General features: G+C 68.7%; 2 protein-coding genes across 2 annotated transcripts in view; both read left to right on the top strand.

The window, feature by feature from the left end:
* The window catches only part of ACHE (acetylcholinesterase (Yt blood group)), a 1,032-nt gene extending 892 nt beyond the window's left edge, over positions 1-140 (top strand). Inside the window, 1 exon segment of the mRNA XM_075725510.1 lies at positions 93-140. Within this exon segment, the coding sequence (XP_075581625.1) occupies positions 93-140 (48 nt within the window).
* Positions 141-210: 70 nt separating this feature from the next.
* On the top strand, positions 211-20,163 carry TAF6 (TATA-box binding protein associated factor 6; the record flags this gene model as incomplete). The annotated part of the gene is given in 16 exon segments (XM_075725509.1): positions 211-384; positions 1,784-1,870; positions 1,977-2,130; positions 2,229-2,285; positions 2,380-2,499; positions 4,437-4,579; positions 7,979-8,056; positions 8,158-8,259; positions 9,837-10,019; positions 11,876-11,950; positions 13,027-13,152; positions 16,305-16,478; positions 17,761-17,805; positions 17,807-17,878; positions 17,880-17,969; positions 20,056-20,163. Coding segments are annotated over 16 exon segments (1,770 nt in total), but the record flags the coding sequence as incomplete, so codon positions are not given.
* Positions 20,164-20,175: the final 12 nt, after the last annotated feature.

The following is a 20,175-nucleotide window of genomic DNA, read 5'->3' as shown; positions in this document are numbered from 1 at the left end:
TGTTTTTGGGGTCCCCGTTTTTGGGGTCCCCCACGGCTCCACAGTCCCTCCAGTTTTGGGCTCCCCCCAGCTTCAGGCTCCCCTGTTTTTAGGGTCCCCCCGGCTTTGGAGTCCCCAACTTTGTGTTCCTGTGTCCTTAGCGTCGCCCCCCCCGGGCTTTGGGGTCCCCCCGGGCTTTGGGGTCCCCCCTGGCTTTGGGGTCCCCCCGTTTTGGGGAGGAGGAGGAGGATGGCGGAGGAGAAGAAGCTGAAGCTGAGCCACACGCTGCTGCCAGCCGAGTCGATGAAGGTGATGGCGGAGGCCATGGGCATCGGGCAGGTGCCCGAGGAGACGTGCCAGCTGCTGGCCGAGGAGGCTAGCTACCGCCTCAAGGAGGTGGCCCAGGTGGGGCTGCGGGGCCTGGGATGGGGGGGCCCTCGGATCGGGGGGATTGGGGGGACGGAGGTTGGGAATGGGGGCAAGAACCCTCGGATCGGGGGGATTGGGGGAACGGAGGCTGGGAATGGGGGCAAGAACCCTCGGATCGGGGGGGATTGGGGGGACGGAGACTGGGAATGGGGGCAAGAACCCTGGGATCATGGGGGATTGGGGGAACGGAGGCTGGGAATGGGGGCAAGAACCCTCGGATCGGGGGATTGGGGGGACGGAGACTGGGAATGGGGGCAAGAACCCTTGGATTGTGGGGGTTTGGGGGAACGGAGGCTGGAATGGGGGCAGGAACACTCGGATCGTGGGGGTTTGGGGGGATGGAGGCTGGGAATGGGGGCAAGAATGCTTGGATCATGGGGGTTTGGGGGGATGGAGGCTGGGAATGGGGGCAAGAACGCTTGGATCGTGGGGGTTTGGGGGGATGGAGGCTGGGAATGGGGGCAAGAACCCCTGGATCATGGGGGTTTGGGGGATGGAGATTGGGAATGGGGGCAAGAACCCTCGGATCATGGGGGATTGGGGGGAGATGGAGGCTGGGAATGGGGGCAAGAACGCTTGGATCATGGGGGTTTGGGGGGATGGAGGCTGGGAATGGGAGCAAGAACTCTCGGATCATGGGGGTTTGGGGGGACGGAGACTGAAATGGGGGCAAGAACGCTTGGATCATGGGGGTTTGGGGGGATGGAGGTTGGGAATGGGGGCAAGAACCCTTGGATCATGGGGGTTTGGGGGGATGGAGGCTGGGAATGGGGGGGACCCCTTGGATCATGGGGTTTTGGGGGGACGGAGGCTGGGAGTGGGGGCAAGAACTCTCAGATTGGGGGGACGGAGTCTGGGAATGGGGGCAAGAACCCCTGGATCATGGGGGTTTGGGGGGATGGAGGCTGGGAATGGGGGGGACCCCTTGGATCATGGGGTTTTGGGGGGACGGAGGCTGGGAGTGGGGCAAGAACTCTCAGATTGGGGGACGGAGTCTGGGAATGGGGGGCAAGAACCCCTGGATCATGGGGGTTTGGGGGAACGGAGGCTGGGAATTGGGGCAAGAACCCTCGGATCGTGGGGGTTTGGGGGAATGGAGCCCGGGAATGGGGGAACCCCTTGGATTATGGGGATTTAGGGGGAATGGAGCCTGGGAATGGGGGGACCCCCCTCGGATCACGGGGGTTTGGCGGGGGACGCCGGGGATGTGGGCAGAGCGCCACCAAACCCACGGATTCGGGGCGCGAGGGGGTGACGGCCCCATCCCAGCCTTGCTCTCCCCTCCCCAGTGACACCCCCAAACCCGGGGGGGGGGTCCCCCAAACCCAAGGGGGTCCCCCCAAACCCCTGCTCCCCCTTTTTGCCCCCCTCCCAGGACGCTCTCAAGTTCATGCACATGGGGAAACGCCGCAAGCTGACGACGGGCGACGTCGACTTCGCCCTCAAGCTCAAAAACGTGGAGGCGCCGCTGTTGGGGGGGACCCCCAGCACCCTTGGGGGGTGTTTTTTGGGGTCCCCCAGCCCCCCCTTGACCCCCTTTATTCCTCTCCCCCCCCCCCCCCCCGCAGCCCCTTTACGGCTTCCACGCTCAGGAATTCATCCCGTTCCGCTACGCCAGCGGCGGCGGCCGCGAGCTTTATTTTTACGAGGAAAAAGAAGTGGATTTGAGCGACATCATCAACACCCCCCTGCCCCGCGTACCCCTCGACGTCTGCCTCAAGGGTAGGGGGGGGGTTTCTGGGGGGGGTTTTGGGGTGATTTTAGCTTTCGGGGGGGGGGTTCATCACCTCATTATCTCATTTTTCTCTCCGTGCTCGCAGCTCACTGGCTCAGCATCGAAGGGGTGCAGCCGGCCATCCCCGAAAACCCCCCGCCGGGTGAGTGAGCTGCCCCTCCTCCTCCTCAGGGCCCCATTTGCCCCCTCCTCGGGGCGTGCCTGACCCCCCAAAACCCCCCCTTTGTGCCCCCCAGCCCCCAAAGAGCAGCAAAAAGCCGAAGCCACGGAGCCCCTCAAGTCCACCAAGCCGGGGCAGGAGGACGACGGGACCCTGAAGGGGAAAGGGCAGAGCGTGGCCAGCACCGACGGCAAAGGTGGGTCGCGGCGGGGGGTCCCGTGGGGCGGGAAAAGGGTTGGGGGGTGTGTGTGTGGGGGGGGGGGTCCGTGGGGTGTTTGCAGGGTGTTTGGGGTGCTCAGGGTGGTTTGGGGGGCATCTCTGGGGTGTTTGGGGGGTCTGGGGACTGTTCAAGATGGTTTGGGGGGGGGTCCGTGGGGTGTTTGGGGGGTCCGTGGGGTGTTCAAGATGGTTTGGGGGGCACCTCTGGGGTGTTTGGGGGGTCCGTGGGGTGTTCAAGATGGTTTGGGGGGGTCCATGGGGTGTTTGGGGGGGTCTGTGGACTGTTCAAGATGGTTTGGGGGGGGTCTGTGGGGTGTTTGGGGGGTCCGTGGGGTGTTCAAGATGGTTTGGGGGGCACCTCTGGGGTGTTTGGGGGGCTCAAGGGGTGTTCAAGATGGTTTGGGGGGTCCGTGGGGTGTTCAAGATGGTTTGGGGGGCACCTCTGGGGTGTTTGGGGGGCTCAAGGGGTGTTCAAGATGGTTTGGGGGGTCCGTGGGGTGTTCAAGATGGTTTGGGGGGGTCCATGGGGTGTTTGGGGGGTCTGTGGACTGTTCAAGATGGTTTGGGGGGGGTCTGTGGGGTGTTTGGGGGGTCCGTGGGGTGTTCAGGATGGTTTGGGGGGGTCCGTGGGGTGTTTGGGGGGTCCGTGGAGTGTTCAAGATGGTTTGGGGGGCACCTCTGGGGTGTTTGGGGGGCTCAAGGGGTGTTCAAGATGGTTTGGGGGGCACCTCTGGGGTGTTTGGGGGGTCCGTGGGGTGTTAATGAAGGGTTGTGGGGCACCTCAGGAGAGTTTGGGGGTCCATGGGCTGTTTGGGGGGTCTGTGGGGAATTCAAGGTGGTTTGTGGGGCATCTCTGGGGTCTTTGAGGGGTCTGTGGGTTGTCCATGAAAGGTTGTGGGGCATCTCGGGAGCGTTTGGGGGTCTGTCGGGTGTTTGGGGGGCACCTCTGGGGTGTTTGGGGGGGTCCATGGGGTGTCCATGAAGGGTTGTGAGGCATCTCGGGAGGGTTTGGGGGGGTCCATGGGGTGTTAGGGGGGTCCATGGGGCGGTTTGGGGGTCCATGGGGTGTCCATGAAAGGCTGTGGGGCATCTCTGGAGAGTTTGGGGGTCTGTGGGGTGTTTGGGGGGTATCTCAGGGGTGTTTGGGGGGTCCATGGGGTGTTTGGGGGTCCATGCGGTGTCCATGAAGGGTTGTGGGGGATCTTAGGAGAGTTTGGGGGTCTGTGGGGTGTTTGGGGGGCATCTCTGGGGTGCTTGAGAGGTCCATGGGGTGTCCACGAAGAGTTGGGGGCATCTCAGGAGGGTTTGGGGGTCCATGGGGTGTTTGGGGGGGTCCATGGGGTGCTTGAGGGGTCCATGGGGGATCCACGAAGAGTTGGGGGCATCTCAGGAGGGTTTGGGGGTCTGTGGGGTGTATGGGGGGCATCTCAGGGGTGTTTGGGGGGTCCATGGGGTGTTTGGTGGTCCATGGGGTGTCCATGAAGGGTTGTGGGGCATCTCAGGAGGGTTTGGGGGGGTCCATGGGGTGTTTGGGGGGGTCCATGGGGTGTTTGGGGGGGGTCCATTGGTTGTTTGGGGGTCCATGGGGTGTCCACAAAGAGTTGGGGGTACTTCAGGAGGGTTTTGGGGTCCATGGGGTGTTTGGGGGGGTCCATGGGGTGTCCACAAAGAGTTGGGGGCACCTCAGGAGGGTTTGGGGGTCCATGGGGTGTTTGGGGGGGTCCACGGGGTGCTTGAGGGGTCCGTGGGGGATCCACGAAGAGTTGGGGGCACCTCAGGATGGTTTGGGGGTCCAGGGGGGCATCCACGAAGGCTTGTGCCCATCTGTGTGGCCTCGGGGCGCTCCGGGGGGGCCCCGCAGAGGTTTTGGGGGGCCCTTGGGCACCGTGTCCCCCCCCCTTTGTGCCCCCCCAGGCAAGGAGAAGAAGGGGCCCTTGCTGGAGGGGACCCCGCTGCGCCTCAAGCCCCGCAGCGTGCACGAGCTGTCGGTGGAGCAGCAGCTCTACTACAAGGAGATCACCGAGGCCTGCGTGGGCTCCTGCGAGGCCAAGCGCGCCGTGAGTGCCCCGCCCCGGCCCCCACACCCCCCGCGTCCCCGCGCCCCTTCTGGGGGCGCCCAGAGACCCCCACGCGCCTTCTGGGGGCGCCCAGAGACCCCTCTGCCCCTTCTGGGGGCGCCCAGAGAGCCCCTGCCTCCCCAATGTCCCTTCTGGGGGCGCCCAGAGACCCCCACGCCCCTTCTGGGGGCGCCCAGAGACCCCCCTGCCCCTTCTGGGGGCGCCCAGAGACCCCCCTGCCTCCCCAATATCCCTTCTGGGGGCGCCCAGAGACCCCCCTGCCTCCCCAATGTCCCTTCTGGGGGCGCCCAGAGACCCCCACGCCCCTTCTGGGGGCGCCCAGAGACCCCCACGCGCCTTCTTGGGGCGCCCAGAGACCCCCACGCCCCTTCTGGGGGCGCCCAGAGACCCCCCTGCCCCTTCTGGGGGCGCCCAGAGACCCCCCTGCCTCCCCCGCGCGCCTTCCGGGGGCGCCCAGGGACCCCCCTGCCTCCCCAATGTCCCTTCTGGGGGCGCCCAGAGACCCCCACACGCCTTCTGGGGGCGCCCAGAGACCCCCACGCACCTTCTTGGGGCGCCCAGAGACCCCCGCACCCCTTCTGGGGGCGCCCAGAGACCCCCCTGCCCCTTCTGGGGGCGCCCAGAGACCCCCCTGCCTCCCCAATGTCCCTTCTGGGGGCGCCCAGAGACCCCCGCACCCCTTCTGGGGGCGCCCAGAGACCCCCACGCGCCTTCTTGGGGCGCCCAGAGACCCCCCTGCCCCTTCTGGGGGCGCCCAGAGGCCCCCCCTGCCTCCCCCGCGCGCCTTCCGGGGGCGCCCAGGGACCCCCCTGCCTCCTCAATGTCCCTTCTGGGGGCGCCCAGAGACCCCCACGCGCCTTCTGGGGGCGCCCAGAGACCCCCACGCGCCTTCTGGGGGCGCCCAGAGACCCCCGCACCCCTTCTGGGGGCGCCCAGAGACCCCCACGCCCCTTCTGGGGGCGCCCAGAGACCCCCACGCCCCTTCTGGGGGCGCCCAGAGACCCCCCTGCCTCCCCAATGTCCCTTCTGGGGGCACCCAGAGACCCCCCTGCCTCCCCAATGTCCCTTCTGGGGGCGCCCAGAGACCCCCACGCGCCTTCTGGGGGCGCCCAGAGACCCCCACGCGCCTTCTTGGGGCGCCCAGAGACCCCCGCACCCCTTCTGGGGGCGCCCAGAGACCCCCCTGCCCCTTCTGGGGGCGCCCAGAGACCCCCCTGCCTCCCCAATGTCCCTTCTGGGGGCGCCCAGAGACCCCCGCACCCCTTCTGGGGGCGCCCAGAGACCCCCACGCGCCTTCTTGGGGCGCCCAGAGACCCCCCTGCCCCTTCTGGGGGCGCCCAGAGGCCCCCCCTGCCTCCCCCGCGCGCCTTCCGGGGGCGCCCAGGGACCCCCCTGCCTCCTCAATGTCCCTTCTGGGGGCGCCCAGAGACCCCCACGCGCCTTCTGGGGGCGCCCAGAGACCCCCACGCCCCTTCTGGGGGCGCCCAGAGACCCCCGCACCCCTTCTGGGGGCGCCCAGAGACCCCCACGCCCCTTCTGGGGGCGCCCAGAGACCCCCCTGCCTCCCCCGCGCGCCTTCCGGGGGCGCCCAGGGACCCCCCTGCCTCCCCAATGTCCCTTCTGGGGGCACCCAGAGACCCCCGCACCCCTTCTGGGGGCGCCCAGAGACCCCCACGCGCCTTCTGGGGGCGCCCAGAGTCCCTGGTGCCCCTTCTGGGCGCACCCAGAGTCCCCGACACCCACCTGTCCCTGACCCCCATTTTGGGGACACCCAGCTGGCCTTGATACGCATTTTGGGGACACCCAGAGTCCCCGACAGCTGTTTTGGGGACACCCACCTGGCCCCGACACCCATTTTGGGGACACCCACGTTCCTTTGGGCGTCCCCTCATCCCTCGGGGTGACGTCCCCCTGTAACTTTGGGGTGTCCCCTCGTCCCTTTGGGTGTCCCCTCGTCCCTTTGGGCGTCCCCTCGTCCCTCAGGGCGCTCCCCCGTAACTTTGGGGTGTCGCCATGCAATTTTGGGCGTCCCCTTGTCCCTCGGGGCATCCCCGTGTCCCTTTGCGTGTCCCCTCGTCCCTCGGGGCATTCCCCCGTAATTATGGGGTGTCCCCATGCAATTTTGGGCCTCCCCATGTCCCTTTGGGCATCCCCGTGTCCCTTTGGGTGTTCCCCCCGTAACTTTGGGCTGTCCCCATGCAATTTTGGGTGTCCCCTCGTCCCTTGGGGTGACGTCCCCACGCCCTTTGGGGTGTCCCCATGCAATTTTGGGCATCCCCTCGTCCCTCAGGGCGTCCCCCCATAACTTTGGGGCATCCCCCCGTAACTTTGGGCTGTCCCCATGCAATTTTGGGTGTCCCCTCGTCCCTTGGGGTGACGTCCCCACGCCCTTTGGGGTGTCCCCATGCAATTTTGGGCATCCCCTCGTCCCTCAGGGCGTCCCCCCATAACTTTGGGGCATCCCCCCGTAACTTTGGGGTGTCCCCATGCAATTTTGGGCGTCCCCTCGTCCCTCGGCGCGTCCCCCGCGCCCCTCGGAGTGACGTCCCCACGTCCTTTGGGGCGTCCCCATGCAATTTTGGGCGTCCCTGCACCCCTCGGGGTGACGTCCCCACGTCCTTCGGGGCGTCCCCATGCAATTTCGGGCGTCCCCTTGTCCCTTTGGGGCATCCCCCCGTAACTTTGGGGTGTTGCCCCGTAACTTTGGGGTGTCCCCATGCAATTTTGGGCGTCCCCTCGTCCCTCGGCGCGTCCCCGTGCCCCTCGGGGTGACGTCCCCACGTCCTTTGGGGCGTCCCCATGCAACTTCGGGCGTCCCCTCGTCCCTTTGGGCATCCCCCTGCAACTTTGGGGCGTCCCCCATAACTTTGGGGTGTCCCCACGTCCTTCGGGGCGTCCCCATGCAATTTTGGGCGTCCCCTCGTCCCTCAGCGCGTCCCCGCACCCCTCGGGGTGACGTCCCCCACGTCCTTCGGGGCGTCCCCATGCAATTTTGGGCGTCCCTGCACCCCTCGGGGTGACGTCCCCACGTCCTTTGGGGCGTCCCCATGCAACTTCGGGCGTCCCCTTGTCCCTTTGGGGCATCCCCCCGTAACTTTGGGGTGTTGCCCCGTAACTTTGGGGTGTCCCCATGCAATTTTGGCCGTCCCCTCGTCCCTCGGCGCATCCCCGCGCCCCTCGGGGTGACGTCCCCACGTCCTTCGGGGCGTCCCCATGCAACTTCGGGCGTCCCCTCGTCCCTTTGGGGCATCCCCCTGCAACTTTGGGGCGTCCCCCCATAACTTTGGGGTGTCCCCACGTCCTTCGGGGCGTCCCCGTGCAATTTCGGGCCTCCCCGCGCCCCTCGGGGTGACGTCCCCGTGTCCCCCGCCCCCCCAGGAAGCCCTCCAGAGCATCGCCACCGATCCCGGCCTCTACCAGATGCTTCCGCGCTTCAGCACCTTCATCTCCGAGGGGGTGAGTCCCGGCTGGGCGAGGCGGGGCGCGTCCCCCGAAAACGGGGTGACCCTTTTGTCACCCCCCCCTCACGGTCTGGGGGTCCCCTCCCCGTGTCCCAGGTCCGCGTCAACGTGGTGCAGAACAACCTGGCGCTGCTCATCTACCTCATGCGGATGGTGAAGGCCCTGATGGACAACCCCACGCTCTACCTGGAGAAATACGTGAGCGGGGCGGCCCCGTGTCCTCCTGTCACCCCCCCGGGGACGCCAGCGCCCGCCCCCGCGTGTCCCCCCCGGCGTCCCCGAGTGCCACCAGCTCCTCCCCGCCGTCGCGACGTGCGTCGGGAGCCGCCGGCTCTGCCGGTGTCCTGACGTGGGGCCGGCCCCGTGTCCTCCCCGTGTCCCCATGTGTCCCCCTGCGTCCCCCCATGTCCCCCACGGCTGATCCCTGTGTCCCCAAGTGCCACCAGCTCCTCCCCGCCGTCGCGACGTGCGTCGGGAGCCGCCGGCTCTGCCGGTGTCCTGACGTGGGGCTGGCCCCGTGTCCTCCCCGTGTCCCCCCCATGTTCCCACGTGTCTCCCCGTGTCCCCACGTGTCCTCCCCATGTCCCCCCATGTCCCCCACGGCTGATCCCTGTGTCCCCAAGTGCCACCAGCTCCTCCCCGCCGTCGCGACGTGCGTCGGGAGCCGCCGGCTCTGCCGGTGTCCTGACGTGGGGCCGGCCCCGTGTCCTTCCCGTGTCCCCCTGCGTCCCCCTGCGTCCCCCCATGTCCCCCACGGCTGATCCCTGTGTCCCCGAGTGCCACCAGCTCCTCCCCGCCGTCGCGACGTGCGTCGGGAGCCGCCGGCTCTGCCGGTGTCCTGACGTGGGGCCGGCCCCGTGTCCTTCCCGTGTCCCCATGTGTCCCCCCATGTCCCCCACGGCTGATTCCTGTGTCCCCAAGTGCCACCAGCTCCTCCCCGCCGTCGCGACGTGCGTCGGGAGCCGCCGGCTCTGCCGGTGTCCTGACGTGGGGCTGGCCCCGTGTCCTCCCCGTGTCCCCCCCATGATCCCACGTGTCTCCCCGTGTCCCCACGTGTCCTCCCCATGTCCTCCACGGCTGATTCCTGTGTCCCCATGTGTCCCCGAGTGCCACCAGCTCCTCCCTGCTGTCACAACATGCGTCGGGAGCTGCCAGCTCTGCCGGTGTCCTGACGTGGGGCTGGCCCCGTGTCCTCCCCATGTCCTCAACGTGTCCCCATATGTCCTCCCTGTGTCCCCGCATATCCCCCATGGCTGACCCGTGTCCTTACATGTCCCCCTCATGTCCCCATGCTCTACGAGCTCGTCCCCACTGTCACGACATGCGTCGGGAGCCGCCAGCTCTGCCTGCGCCCTGACATGGGGCTGTCCCCCCCCATGTCCCCCCCCATGTCCCCACATGTCATTCTCATGTCATTCTCATGTCACGTGTCCCATGTCCGTAGCTGCACGAGTATGATCCCCGCCATCATGACGTGCATCGTCAGCCGCCAGCTCTGCCTGCGCCCCGACGTGGGGCTGGCCCTGTGTCCCCACGTGTCCCCTCCGTGTCCCCACGTGTCCCCACATGTCATTCTCATGTCATTCTCATGTCACATCCCCCGTCTCCGCAGCTGCACGAGCTGATCCCCGCCGTCGTGACGTGCATCGTCAGCCGCCAGCTCTGCCTGCGCCCCGACGTGGGGCTGTCCCCCACATGTCTCACCCCATGACCCCCCCCATGTCCCCACGTGTCATTCTCATGTCATTCTCATGTCACGTATCCCATGTCCGCAGCTGCACGAGCTGATCCCCGCCGTCATGACGTGCATCGTCAGCCGCCAGCTCTGCCTGCGCCCCGACGTTGACAACCACTGGGCCCTGCGGGACTTCGCCGCCCGGCTGGTGGCCCAGGTCTGCAAGAACTTCAGCACCACCACCAACAACATCCAGTCCCGCATCACCAAGACCTTCACCAAGGTGGCGGGGCCGTGGGGCGGGGCCGTGGGGCAGGGGTGGGGCTGTGGGGCTGGGATGGGGCTGTGGGGCAGGGCTGTGGGGCAAGGATGGGGCTGTGGGGCAGGGGTGGGGCTGTGGGGCAGGGCTGTGGGGCAAGGATGGGGCTGTGGGGCAGGGGTGGGGCTGTGGGGATGTGGGGTGGGGCTGTGGGGCTGGGATATGGGGCGGGGATGGGGCTGTGGGGCTGGGATGTGGGGCAAGGATGGGACTGTGGGGCTGGGAAGGGGCTGTGGGGCTGGGATGGAGATGTGGGGATGTGTGGATGGGATGGGGCTGTGGGGCAGGCATGGGGATGTGGGGCTGGGATGGGGCTGTGGGGATGCGTGGATGGGATGGGGATGTGGGGCGGGGCTGTGGGGCTGGGACATGGGGCGGGGATGGGGCTGTGGGGCTGGGATGGGGCTATGGGGATGTGGGGCTGGGATATGGGGCAAGGATGGGGCTGTGGGTCTGGGATGGGGCTATGGGGATATGGGGCTGGGATGTGGGGCGGGGATGGGGATGTGGGGCGGGGCTGTGGGGCTGGGATATGGGGTGGGGATGGGGCTGTGGGGCTGTGGGGCTGGGATGGGGCTGTGGGTATGTGTGGATGGGGTGGGGCTGGGATGTGGGGCAGGGGTGGGGATGTGGGATGGGGCTGTGGGGCAGGGGTGGGGCTGTGGGGATGTGCGGATGGGATGGGGCTGTGGGGCAGGGCTGGGGCTGTGGGGCTGGAATGGAGATGTGGGGATGTGTGGATGGGATGGGGCTGTGGGGCAGGGCTGTGGGGCAGGCATGGGGATGTGGGGCTGGGATGGGGCTGTGGGGATGCGTGGATGGGGTGGGGATGTGGGGCTGGGATGTGGGGCAGGGATGGGGCTGTGAGGCTGGGATGGGGCTATGGGGATGTGGGGCTGGGATGTGGGGCAAGGATGGGGATGTGGGGCGGGGCTGTGGGGCTGGGATATGGGGTGAGGATGGGGCTGTGGGGATGTGGGGCTGAGATGGGGATGTGCGGATGGGATGGGGATATGGGGCAGGGATGGGGCTGTGGGGCTGGGATGGAGCTATGGGGATGTGGGGCTGGGATGGGGCTGTGGGGCAGAGCATGGGGCTGGGTTTGGGGCAGGATCGGGGCCGTGGGGCAGGGCCGGGGCTATGGGGCAGGGTGTGGGGCAGGATCAGGGCCGTGGGGCTGGGTTTGGGGCAGGATCGGGGCCGTGGGGCAGGGCCGGGGCTATGGGGCAGGGTGTGGGGCAGGATCAGGGCCGTGGGGCAGGATCGGGGCCGTGGGGCAGGGTCAGGGCTGTGGGGCCGGGTTTGGGGCAGGGCCGGGGCTATGGGGCAGGGTGTGGGGCAGGATCGGGGCCATGGGGCAGGGCCCAGGGACTGTGGGGCTGGGTGTGGGGCAGGATCGGGGCCGTGGGGCAGGGTGTGGGGCAGGATCGGGGCTATGGAGCAGGGTCAGGGCTGTGGGGCCGGGTTTGGGGCAGGGCCGGGGCTATGGGGCAGGGCGTGGGGCAGGATCGGGGCCATGGGGCAGGGCCAGGGCTGTGGGGCCGGGTTTGGGGCAGGGCCAGGGCTGTGGGGCAGGGTGTGGGGCAGGATCGGGGCCGTGGGGCAGGGCCCAGGGACTGTGGGGCCGGGTGTGGGGCAGGGCCGGGGCTATGGGGCAGGGTGTGGGGCAGGATCGGGGCCGTGGGGCAGGGCCAGGGCTGTGGGGCCGGGTTTGGGGCAGGGCCAGGGCTGTGGGGCAGGGTGTGGGGCAGGATCGGGGCCGTGGGGCAGGGTGTGGGGCAGGACCGGGGCCGTGGGGCACAGCGTCCCCTCTGCCCCAGAGCTGGGTGGACGAGAAGACGCCCTGGACCACGCGCTACGGCTCCATCGCGGGGCTGGCCGAGCTGGGCCATGATGTGAGTGGCCCCGTCAGGGCCCCCCATGACACGCGTGTCCCTGCCGTGTCCCCCCCCACAGTGACACGCGTGTCCCTGCCGTGTCCCCCCCACAGTGACACGCGTGTCCCTGCCATGTCCCTGCTGTGTCGGTCCGCCATGGTGACACACGTGTCCCTGCTGTGTCCCCCCATGTCACCCACCCCGTGTTCACACGCGTGTCCCTGCTGTGTCCCCCCATGTCACCCACCCCATGTTCACACACGTGTCCCTGCTGTGTCACATCCCCACGGTGACACGCGTGTCCCTGCTGTGTCCCTGCTGTGTCATTCCTGTGTCTCTCCTGTGTCCCCTTTCTATAGTGACACGTGTGTTCCTGCTGTGTCTCTGTCCTGATGGTGACACGCGTGTCCTTGTCATGTCCCTGCCGTTGTCACTCCCATGGTGACACGTGTGTCCTTGCCATGTCCCTGCCACGTCCCTTTCCATGGTGACGTGTGTCCCCGCCATGTCCCCCCCTTCCACGTTGACATGCATGTCCCCACCATGTCCCCCCATATCCCCCCCCCCAGTGACACACGTGTCCCCTCCATGTCCTGGCCGTGTCCCCCCCGGTGACACGTGTGTCCCTGCTGTGTCCCCCCATGTGTCCCCCCTGGTGACATGTGTCCCTGCCATGTCCCCCCATATCCCCCCCCGGTGACACGCATGTCCCCTCCATGTCCCCCTGTGCTCCCCTGTGACACGTGTGTCCCTGCCGTGGCCCCCCCGGTGACACGCATGTCCCCTCCATGTCCCCCGTGTCCTGCCCTGTGACATGCGTGTCCCTGCCGTGTCCCCCCCCCCCCCCATGGTGACCATGGGATCCCCCCGGGGACACGTGTGTCCCCCCCATGTTGACACGCGTGTCCCTGCCGCGTCCCCCCCTGGCGACACGCATGGCCCTGCCGTGTCCCCTCCCATGGTGACCATGGGGTCCCCCCGTGACACGCGTGTCCCTGCCGTCTCCCCTCCCATGGTGACCATGGGGTGCCCCCATGACACGTGTGTCCCTGCCGTGTCCCCGCTGTGACACGCGTGTCCCCGCCTGTCCCCAGGTCATCAAGACGCTGATCCTGCCGCGGCTGCAGGTGGAGGGGGAGCGGGTGCGGAACATTCTGGAAGGGCCCGTGGTCAGCAACATCGACAAGATCGGGGCCGACCACGTCCAGACCCTGCTGCTGGTGCGGGGGGGACGGGGGGACACGGGGGGACACAGGGGGACACAGGGACATGGGGGGGACAGGGGGACACGGGACATGGGGGGGATGTGGGGACATGGGGGGGGCGTGGGGACACGGGTGGACATGGGGATATGGGGGGGACGTGGGGACACGGGGGGGACACAGGGGATATGGGGGGACACGGGGGGACAGGGGGGGGATGTGGGGACATGGGGGGGGCGTGGGGACACGGGGGGACATGGGGGGGATGTGGGGACATGGGGGGGGACGTGGGGACACGGGGGGGACACGGGGGGACACGGGGGGGACGTGGGGACACGGGGGGGACGTGGGGACACGGGGGGGACAGGGGGGATACGGGGGGACACGGGGGGACATGGGGATATGGGGGGACACGGGGGGGGACGTGGGGACACGGGGGGGACACGGGGGATACGGGGGGGACACGGGGACGTGGGGACACGGGGGGGGACACGGGGGATACGGGGGGACACGGGGACGTGGGGACACGGGGGGGGACACGGGGATATGGGGGGACACGGGGGGGGACGTGGGGACACGGGGGGGGACACGGGGATATGGGGGGACACGGGGGGGACATGGGGGGGACACAGGGACACGGGGGGGACACGGGGGGACATGGGGATGTGGGGACATGGGGGGGCGTGGGGACATGGGGGGACATGGGGAGACGGGGGGGACGTGGGGACACGGGGGGACATGGGGACACGGGGGGGATGTGTCTTTGTGTCCCCCCCATGTCCATGTGTCCCCCCCATGTTCCTGTGTCCCAGCCATGTCCCCGCTGTCCCCCCCCCGTCCCCGTGTCCCCCCCCGTGTCCCTGCCGTGTCCAGCCTTGTTCCAGCTGTCCCCGTGTCCTCTCCACGTGCCAGCCATGTCCCTGTGTCTCTGACGTGTCCCTGCGTGCCCTCCGTGTGCCAGCCGTGTCCCTGCCGTGTCCCCGCATGTCCCAGCTGTGTCCCTGTGTCCCCGCATGTCCCTGCCGTGTCCCCTGCGTGTCCCAGCTGTGTCCCTGTGTCCCCTCTGTGTCCCCGCGTGTCCCAACCATGTCCCTCTGTCCCTGCATGTCCCTGCCATGTCCCCGTGTCCCCTCTGTGTCCCTGCGTGTCCCAGTCGTGTCCCCGTGTCTGCAGCGTCCCCATATCCGTGGTGTCCCCGTGTGCCATCTGTGCCCCGTGTCCCAGCTGTGTCCTGTGTCCCCATGTCCCCGTGTCCCTGCGTGTCCCAGCTGTGTCCTGTGTCCCCATGTCCCCCGTGTCCCAGCCGTGTCCTGTGTCCCCGTGTCCCTGCCGTGTCCCCGTGTCCCAGCTGTGTCCTGTGTCCCCATGTCCCTGTGTCCCAGCCGTGTCCTGTGTCCCCGTGTCCCTGCCGTGTCCCCGTGTCCCTGTGTGTCCCAGCTGTGTCCTGTGTCCCCATGTCCCCGGTGTCCCCGTGTCCCAGCCGTGTCCTGTGTCCCCATGTCCCCATGTCCCCATGTCCCAGCCGTGTCCTGTGTCCCCGTGTCCCTGCCGTGTCCCCGTGTCCCTGCGTGTCCCAGCTGTGTCCTGTGTCCCCATGTCCCCGGTGTCCCCGTGTCCCAGCCGTGTCCTGTGTCCCCATGTCCCCGTGTCCCATCGTGTCCCAGCTGTGTCCTGTATCCCTGCTGTGTCCCTGTGTCCCTGCGTGTCCCAGCCGTGTCCTGTGTCCCCGTGTCCCTGCCATGTCCCCGGTGTCCCCGTGTCCCATCGTGTCCCAGCTGTGTCCTGTGTCCCCGTGTCCCTGCGTGTCCCAGCTGTGTCCCGTGTCCCTGCATGTCCCAGCTGTGTCCCGTGTCCCTGCTGTGTCCCCATATCCCCAGTGTCCCTGTGTCCCCGCGTGTCCCAGCTGTGTCCTGTGTCCCCGGTGTCCCCATGTCCCTGGTGTCCCTGCGTGTCCCAGCCGTGTCCTGTGTCCCCATGTCCTTGCCGTGTCCCCGTGTCCCTGCCATGTCCCCATGTCCCCAGTGTCCCCGTGTCCCCATGCGTCCCAGCTGTGTCCCTGTGTCCCTGCCGTGTCCCTGCCATGTCCCTGGTGTCCCCGTGTGTCCCAGCTGTGTCCTGTGTCCCCGTGTCCCCCGCGTGTCCCAGCCGTGTCCCCATGTCCCTGCCGTGTCCCCACCGTGTCCCCAGTGTCCCTGTGTCCCCGCGTGTCCCAGCCATGTCTCCGTGTCCCTGCCGTGTCCCCGTGTCCCTGCCATGTCCCCACCGTGTCCCCAGTGTCCCTGTGTCCCCGCGTGTCCCAGCCATGTCTCCGTGTCCCTGCCGTGTCCCCGTGTCCCTGCCATGTCCCCACCGTGTCCCCAGTGTCCCTGTGTCCCCGTGTGTCCCAGCCGTGTCCCCGTGTCCCCACCGTGTCCCCAGTGTCCCTGTGTCCCCGCGTGTCCCAGCCGTGTCCCCGTGTCCCTGCCGTGTCCCCACCGTGTCCCCAGTGTCCCTGTGTCCCCGTGTGTCCCAGCCGTGTCCCCGTGTCCCCACCGTGTCCCCAGTGTCCCTGTGTCCCTGCGTGTCCCAGCCGTGTCCTTGTGTCCCTGCCGTGTCCCCAGTGTCCCTGTGTCCCCGCGTGTCCCTGCCGTGTCCCCGTGTCCCTGCCGTGTCCCCACCGTGTCCCCAGTGTCCCTGTGTCCCCGCGTGTCCCTGCCGTGTCCCCGTGTCCCCGCCGTGTCCCCAGTGTCCCTGTGTCCCCGCGTGTCCCAGCCGTGTCCCCGTGTCCCTGCCGTGTCCCCAGTGTCCCTGTGTCCCCGCGTGTCCCAGCCGTGTCCCCGTGTCCCCACCGTGTCCCCAGTGTCCCTGTGTCCCCGCGTGTCCCAGCCGTGTCCCCGTGTCCCTGCCGTGTCCCCACCGTGTCCCCAGTGTCCCTGTGTCCCTGCGTGTCCCAGCCGTGTCCCCGTGTCCCCAGTGTCCCTGTGTCCCCGCGTGTCCCAGCCGTGTCCCTGTGTCCCTGCCGTGTCCCCATGTCCCCGGTGTCCCCATGTCCCATCGTGTCCCAGCTGTGTCCCTGCCGTGTCCCCGGTGTCCCCGTGTCCCCGTGTGTCCCAGCTGTGTCCCGTGTCCCTGCCGTGTCCCCACGTGTCCCAGCTGTGTCCCGTGTGCCATCGTGTCCCGTGTCCCCGCAGAAGCACTGCGCCCCGGTGCTGGCCAAGCTGCGGCCGCCCCCCGACGCCCCGGACGCCTACCGGGGGGATTTCGGGTACCTGGGGGCCCTGCTCTGCTCCCACGTGGGCAAGGCGCGGGCACAGGCCGCCATGCAGGCCCAGCAGGTCAACCGCACCACCCTCACCATCACCCAGGTGGGGGGACATCGGGGGGACACGGGGGGACATGGGGGGACATTGGGGGGTCATGGGGGAGCGGGGGGGACAGGGGGACACGGGGGGACATTGGGGGGTCATGGGGGGACATGGGGACGCAGGGAGGGGATGGGGACATGGGGGGACATGGGGGGCACATGGGGGGACATGGGGTCATGGGGAGGGGATGGGGACATGGGGTCACGGGGGGCATGGGGGGGATGGGGACACGGGATGGGGACATGGGGGGACAGGACATGGGGGGGGTCGGGGACACAGGGAGACATGGGGGGACATGGGGACGCAGGGAGGGGATGGGGACATGGGGGGACATGGGGGCACATGGGGTCATGGGGGGGACATGGGGGGGACATGGGGACGCAGGGAGGGGATGGGGACATGGGGGGCACATGGGGGGCACATGGGGGGACATGGGGAGGACATGGGGACGCAGGGAGGGTATGGGGACATGGGGGCACATGGGGGGACATGGGGTCATGGGGGGGACATGGGGACGCAGGGAGGGGATGGGGACATGGGGGGACATGGGGGCACATGGGGGCACATGGGGTCATGGGGGGGACATGGGGGGGACATGGGGACGCAGGGAGGGGATGGGGACATGGGGGGACATGGGGGCACATGGGGGGGACATGGGGTCATGGGGGGGACATGGGGACGCAGGGAGGGGATGGGGACATGGGGGGCACATGGGGGGCACATGGGGGGACATGGGGACGCAGGGAGGGGATGGGGACATGGGGGGACATGGGGGGCACATGGGGGGACATGGGGACGCAGGGAGGGGATGGGGACATGGGGGGCACATGGGGGGACATGGGGACGCAGGGAGGGGATGGGGACATGGGGGGACAGGACACGGGGGACATGGGGACACAGGGACATGGGGGGGGACGTGGGGATGCAGGGGGGGACAGGGACACAGGGATGGGGGGGGCCGGGGAACACGGGGACACTGGGGGGGACACGGGGGGACATGGGGACACAGGGAGGGGACATGGGGGGCTGTCAGGATGTAGGGAGGGGATGTGGGGACACGGGGAGGGGACGTGGGGATTGGGGGGGGACAAAAACCGGGGGGGGGGGGGGGGGGGCCACAAAAGCAGGGAACACAGAACCGGGGGGGACACAAAAAGGGGAGGGACACAAGAAGATGGGGGGCACAAAACCGGGACACACACACACACAAAAACTGAGGGGGGGGACGACCCCCCGTGTCCCCACGGCGTGACCGGGGCTGTCCCCACCGCTGTCCCCGCAGCCGCGTCCCACCCTGACGCTGTCACAGGCTCCTCAGGGCCAGGGGGGTCCCCCCCCGGCCCCCCAGCATCATCAAGGTGCCGGGCGCCATCACCCTGCCCGTGCAGACCCTGGTGTCGGGGGCGCCCCGCCACCCCCACCCAGCCCTCGCCGCCCCCCACCAAGTTCATCGTCATGTCCTCGGCCTCGGGGACCAGCGCCTCGCAGCAGGTACCCCGCGCCGCGGGGACGCTTTGGGGGGGCTTGGGGACACCGGGCTGTCCCCTGGGGGGGCCCTGTTGGGGGGGGGGGGTGTGTCCCCCGGCCGCCATTCTGTGGCGGTGTCCCCTCTTGTCCTGTCTTGTCCCCCCCCAGCCGCCATTCTGTGGCGGTGTCCCCTCTTGTCCTGCCCCATGTCCCCCCAGCCGCCATTCTGTGGCGGTGTCCCCTCTTGTCCTGCCCCATGTCCCCCCAGCCACCATTCTGTGGCGGTGTCCCCTCTTGTCCTGTCGTGTCCCCCCCCAGCCGCCATTTTGTGGCAGTGTCCCCTCTTGTCCTGTCGAGTCACCCCCAGCCGCCATTCTGTGGCGGTGTCCCCTCTTGTCCTGCCCCATGTCCCCCCAGCCGCCATTCTGTGGCGGTGTCCCCTCTTGTCCTGTCGTGTCCCCCCAGCCGCCATTCTGTGGCGGTGTCCCCTCTTGTCCTCTCCTGTCCCCCCAGCCACCATTTTGTGGCGGTGTCCCCTCTTGTCCTGCCCCATGTCCCCCCAGCCGCCATTCTGTGGCGGTGTCCCCTCTTGTCCTGCCCCATGTCCCCCCAGCCGCCATTCTGTGGCGGTGTCCCCTCTTGTCCTGCCCCATGTCCCCCCAGCCGCCATTTTGCGGCGGTGTCCCCTCTTGTCCTGTCGTGTCCCCCCAGCCGCCATTCTGTGGCGGTGTCCCCTCTTGTCCTGTCGAGTCACCCCCAGCCGCCATTTTGTGGCGGTGTCCCCTCTTGTCCTGTCGTGTCCCCCCAGCTGCCATTTTGTGGCGGTGTCCCCTCTTGTCCTGCCCCATGTCCCCCCCAGCCGCCATTCTGTGGCGGTGTCCCCTCTTGTCCTGTCGTGTCCCCCCAGCCGCCATTCTGTGGCGGTGTCCCCTCTTGTCCTGCCCCATGTCCCCCCCAGCCGCCATTTTGCGGCGGTGTCCCCTCTTGTCCTGTCGAGTCACCCCCAGCCGCCATTTTGTGGCGGTGTCCTCTCTTGTCAACCATTTTGTTGGCGTCTCCTCCTCGTGTTTTTGGGGTGTCCCCGTGGTGGGGATGTGGCCGTGGCACCCGCGGGTCCCCCAGTGTCCCTGTTGGGGGGGGTGGCCATGGTGATGGTGGCCATGGTGACGGTGGCCGTGGTGACGGTGGCCCTGGCGATGGTGGTCACTGTCACCCTGGTGTGGGGTCCATGCCCGTGTCCCCATGTCCCCACGCTGTCCTTGTGTCCCCACACTGTCCCCCTGCCCCACACTGTCCCCATGGCCCCCACGGTCCCCATGTCCCCCTGCCCCACACTGTCCCCCCTGCCCCACACTGTTCCCATGGCCCCCACAGTCTCCATGTCCCCCTGCCCCACACTGTCCCCCTGCCCCACACTGTCCCCGTGGCCCCCTGCCCCACACTGGCCCCCTGCCCCACATTGTCCCCATGTCCCCCTGCCCCACACTGGCCCCATGGCCCCCTGTGCCCCACGCTCTCCCCCTGCCCCACACTGTCCCCATGGCCCCCACGGTCCCCATGTCCCCCTGCCCCCACACTGTCCCCCTGCCCCACACTGTCCCCGTGGCCCCCTGCCCCACACTGTCCCCCTGCCCCACACTGTCCCCATGTCCCCCTGCCCCACACTGGCCCCATGGCCCCCTGTGCCCCACGCTCTCCCCCTGCCCCACACTGTCCCCACGGTCCCCATGTCCCCCTGCCCCACACTGGCCCCCTGCCCCACACTGTTCCCATGGCCCCCACAGTCTCCATGTCCCCCTGCCCCACACTGTCCCCCTGCCCCACACTGTCCCCATGGCCCCCACGGTCCCCATGTCCCCCTGCCCCACACTGTCCCCCTGCCCCACACTGTCCCCATGGCCCCCACAGTCCCCCATGTCCCCCTGCCCCACACTGTCCCCATGGCCCCCACGGTCCCCATGTCCCCCTGCCCCACACTGTCCCCCTGCCCCACACTGTCCCTATGTCCCCCTGCCCCACACTGTCCCCATGTCCCCCTGCCCCACACTGTCCCCCTGCCCCACACTGGCCCCATGTCCCCCCTGCCCCACAGTGTCCCCCTGCCCCACAGGTGATCACCTTCAGCACCAGCCCGGCGCCCACGGCCACCTCCCCTGTCACCACCACGGTCCCCAGCGTGCAGCCCGTGGTCAAGCTGGTGTCGGCGGCGCCCACGGTCCCCAGTGCCACC

The sequence above is a fragment of the Pelecanus crispus genome, chromosome 32 (genome assembly GCF_030463565.1).
Source record: "Pelecanus crispus isolate bPelCri1 chromosome 32, bPelCri1.pri, whole genome shotgun sequence".
NCBI classification, from domain to species: domain Eukaryota; kingdom Metazoa; phylum Chordata; class Aves; order Pelecaniformes; family Pelecanidae; genus Pelecanus; species Pelecanus crispus.
Note: the sequence above shows the minus strand (reverse complement) of the source record. Positions and strands in the feature narration are given on the sequence as shown.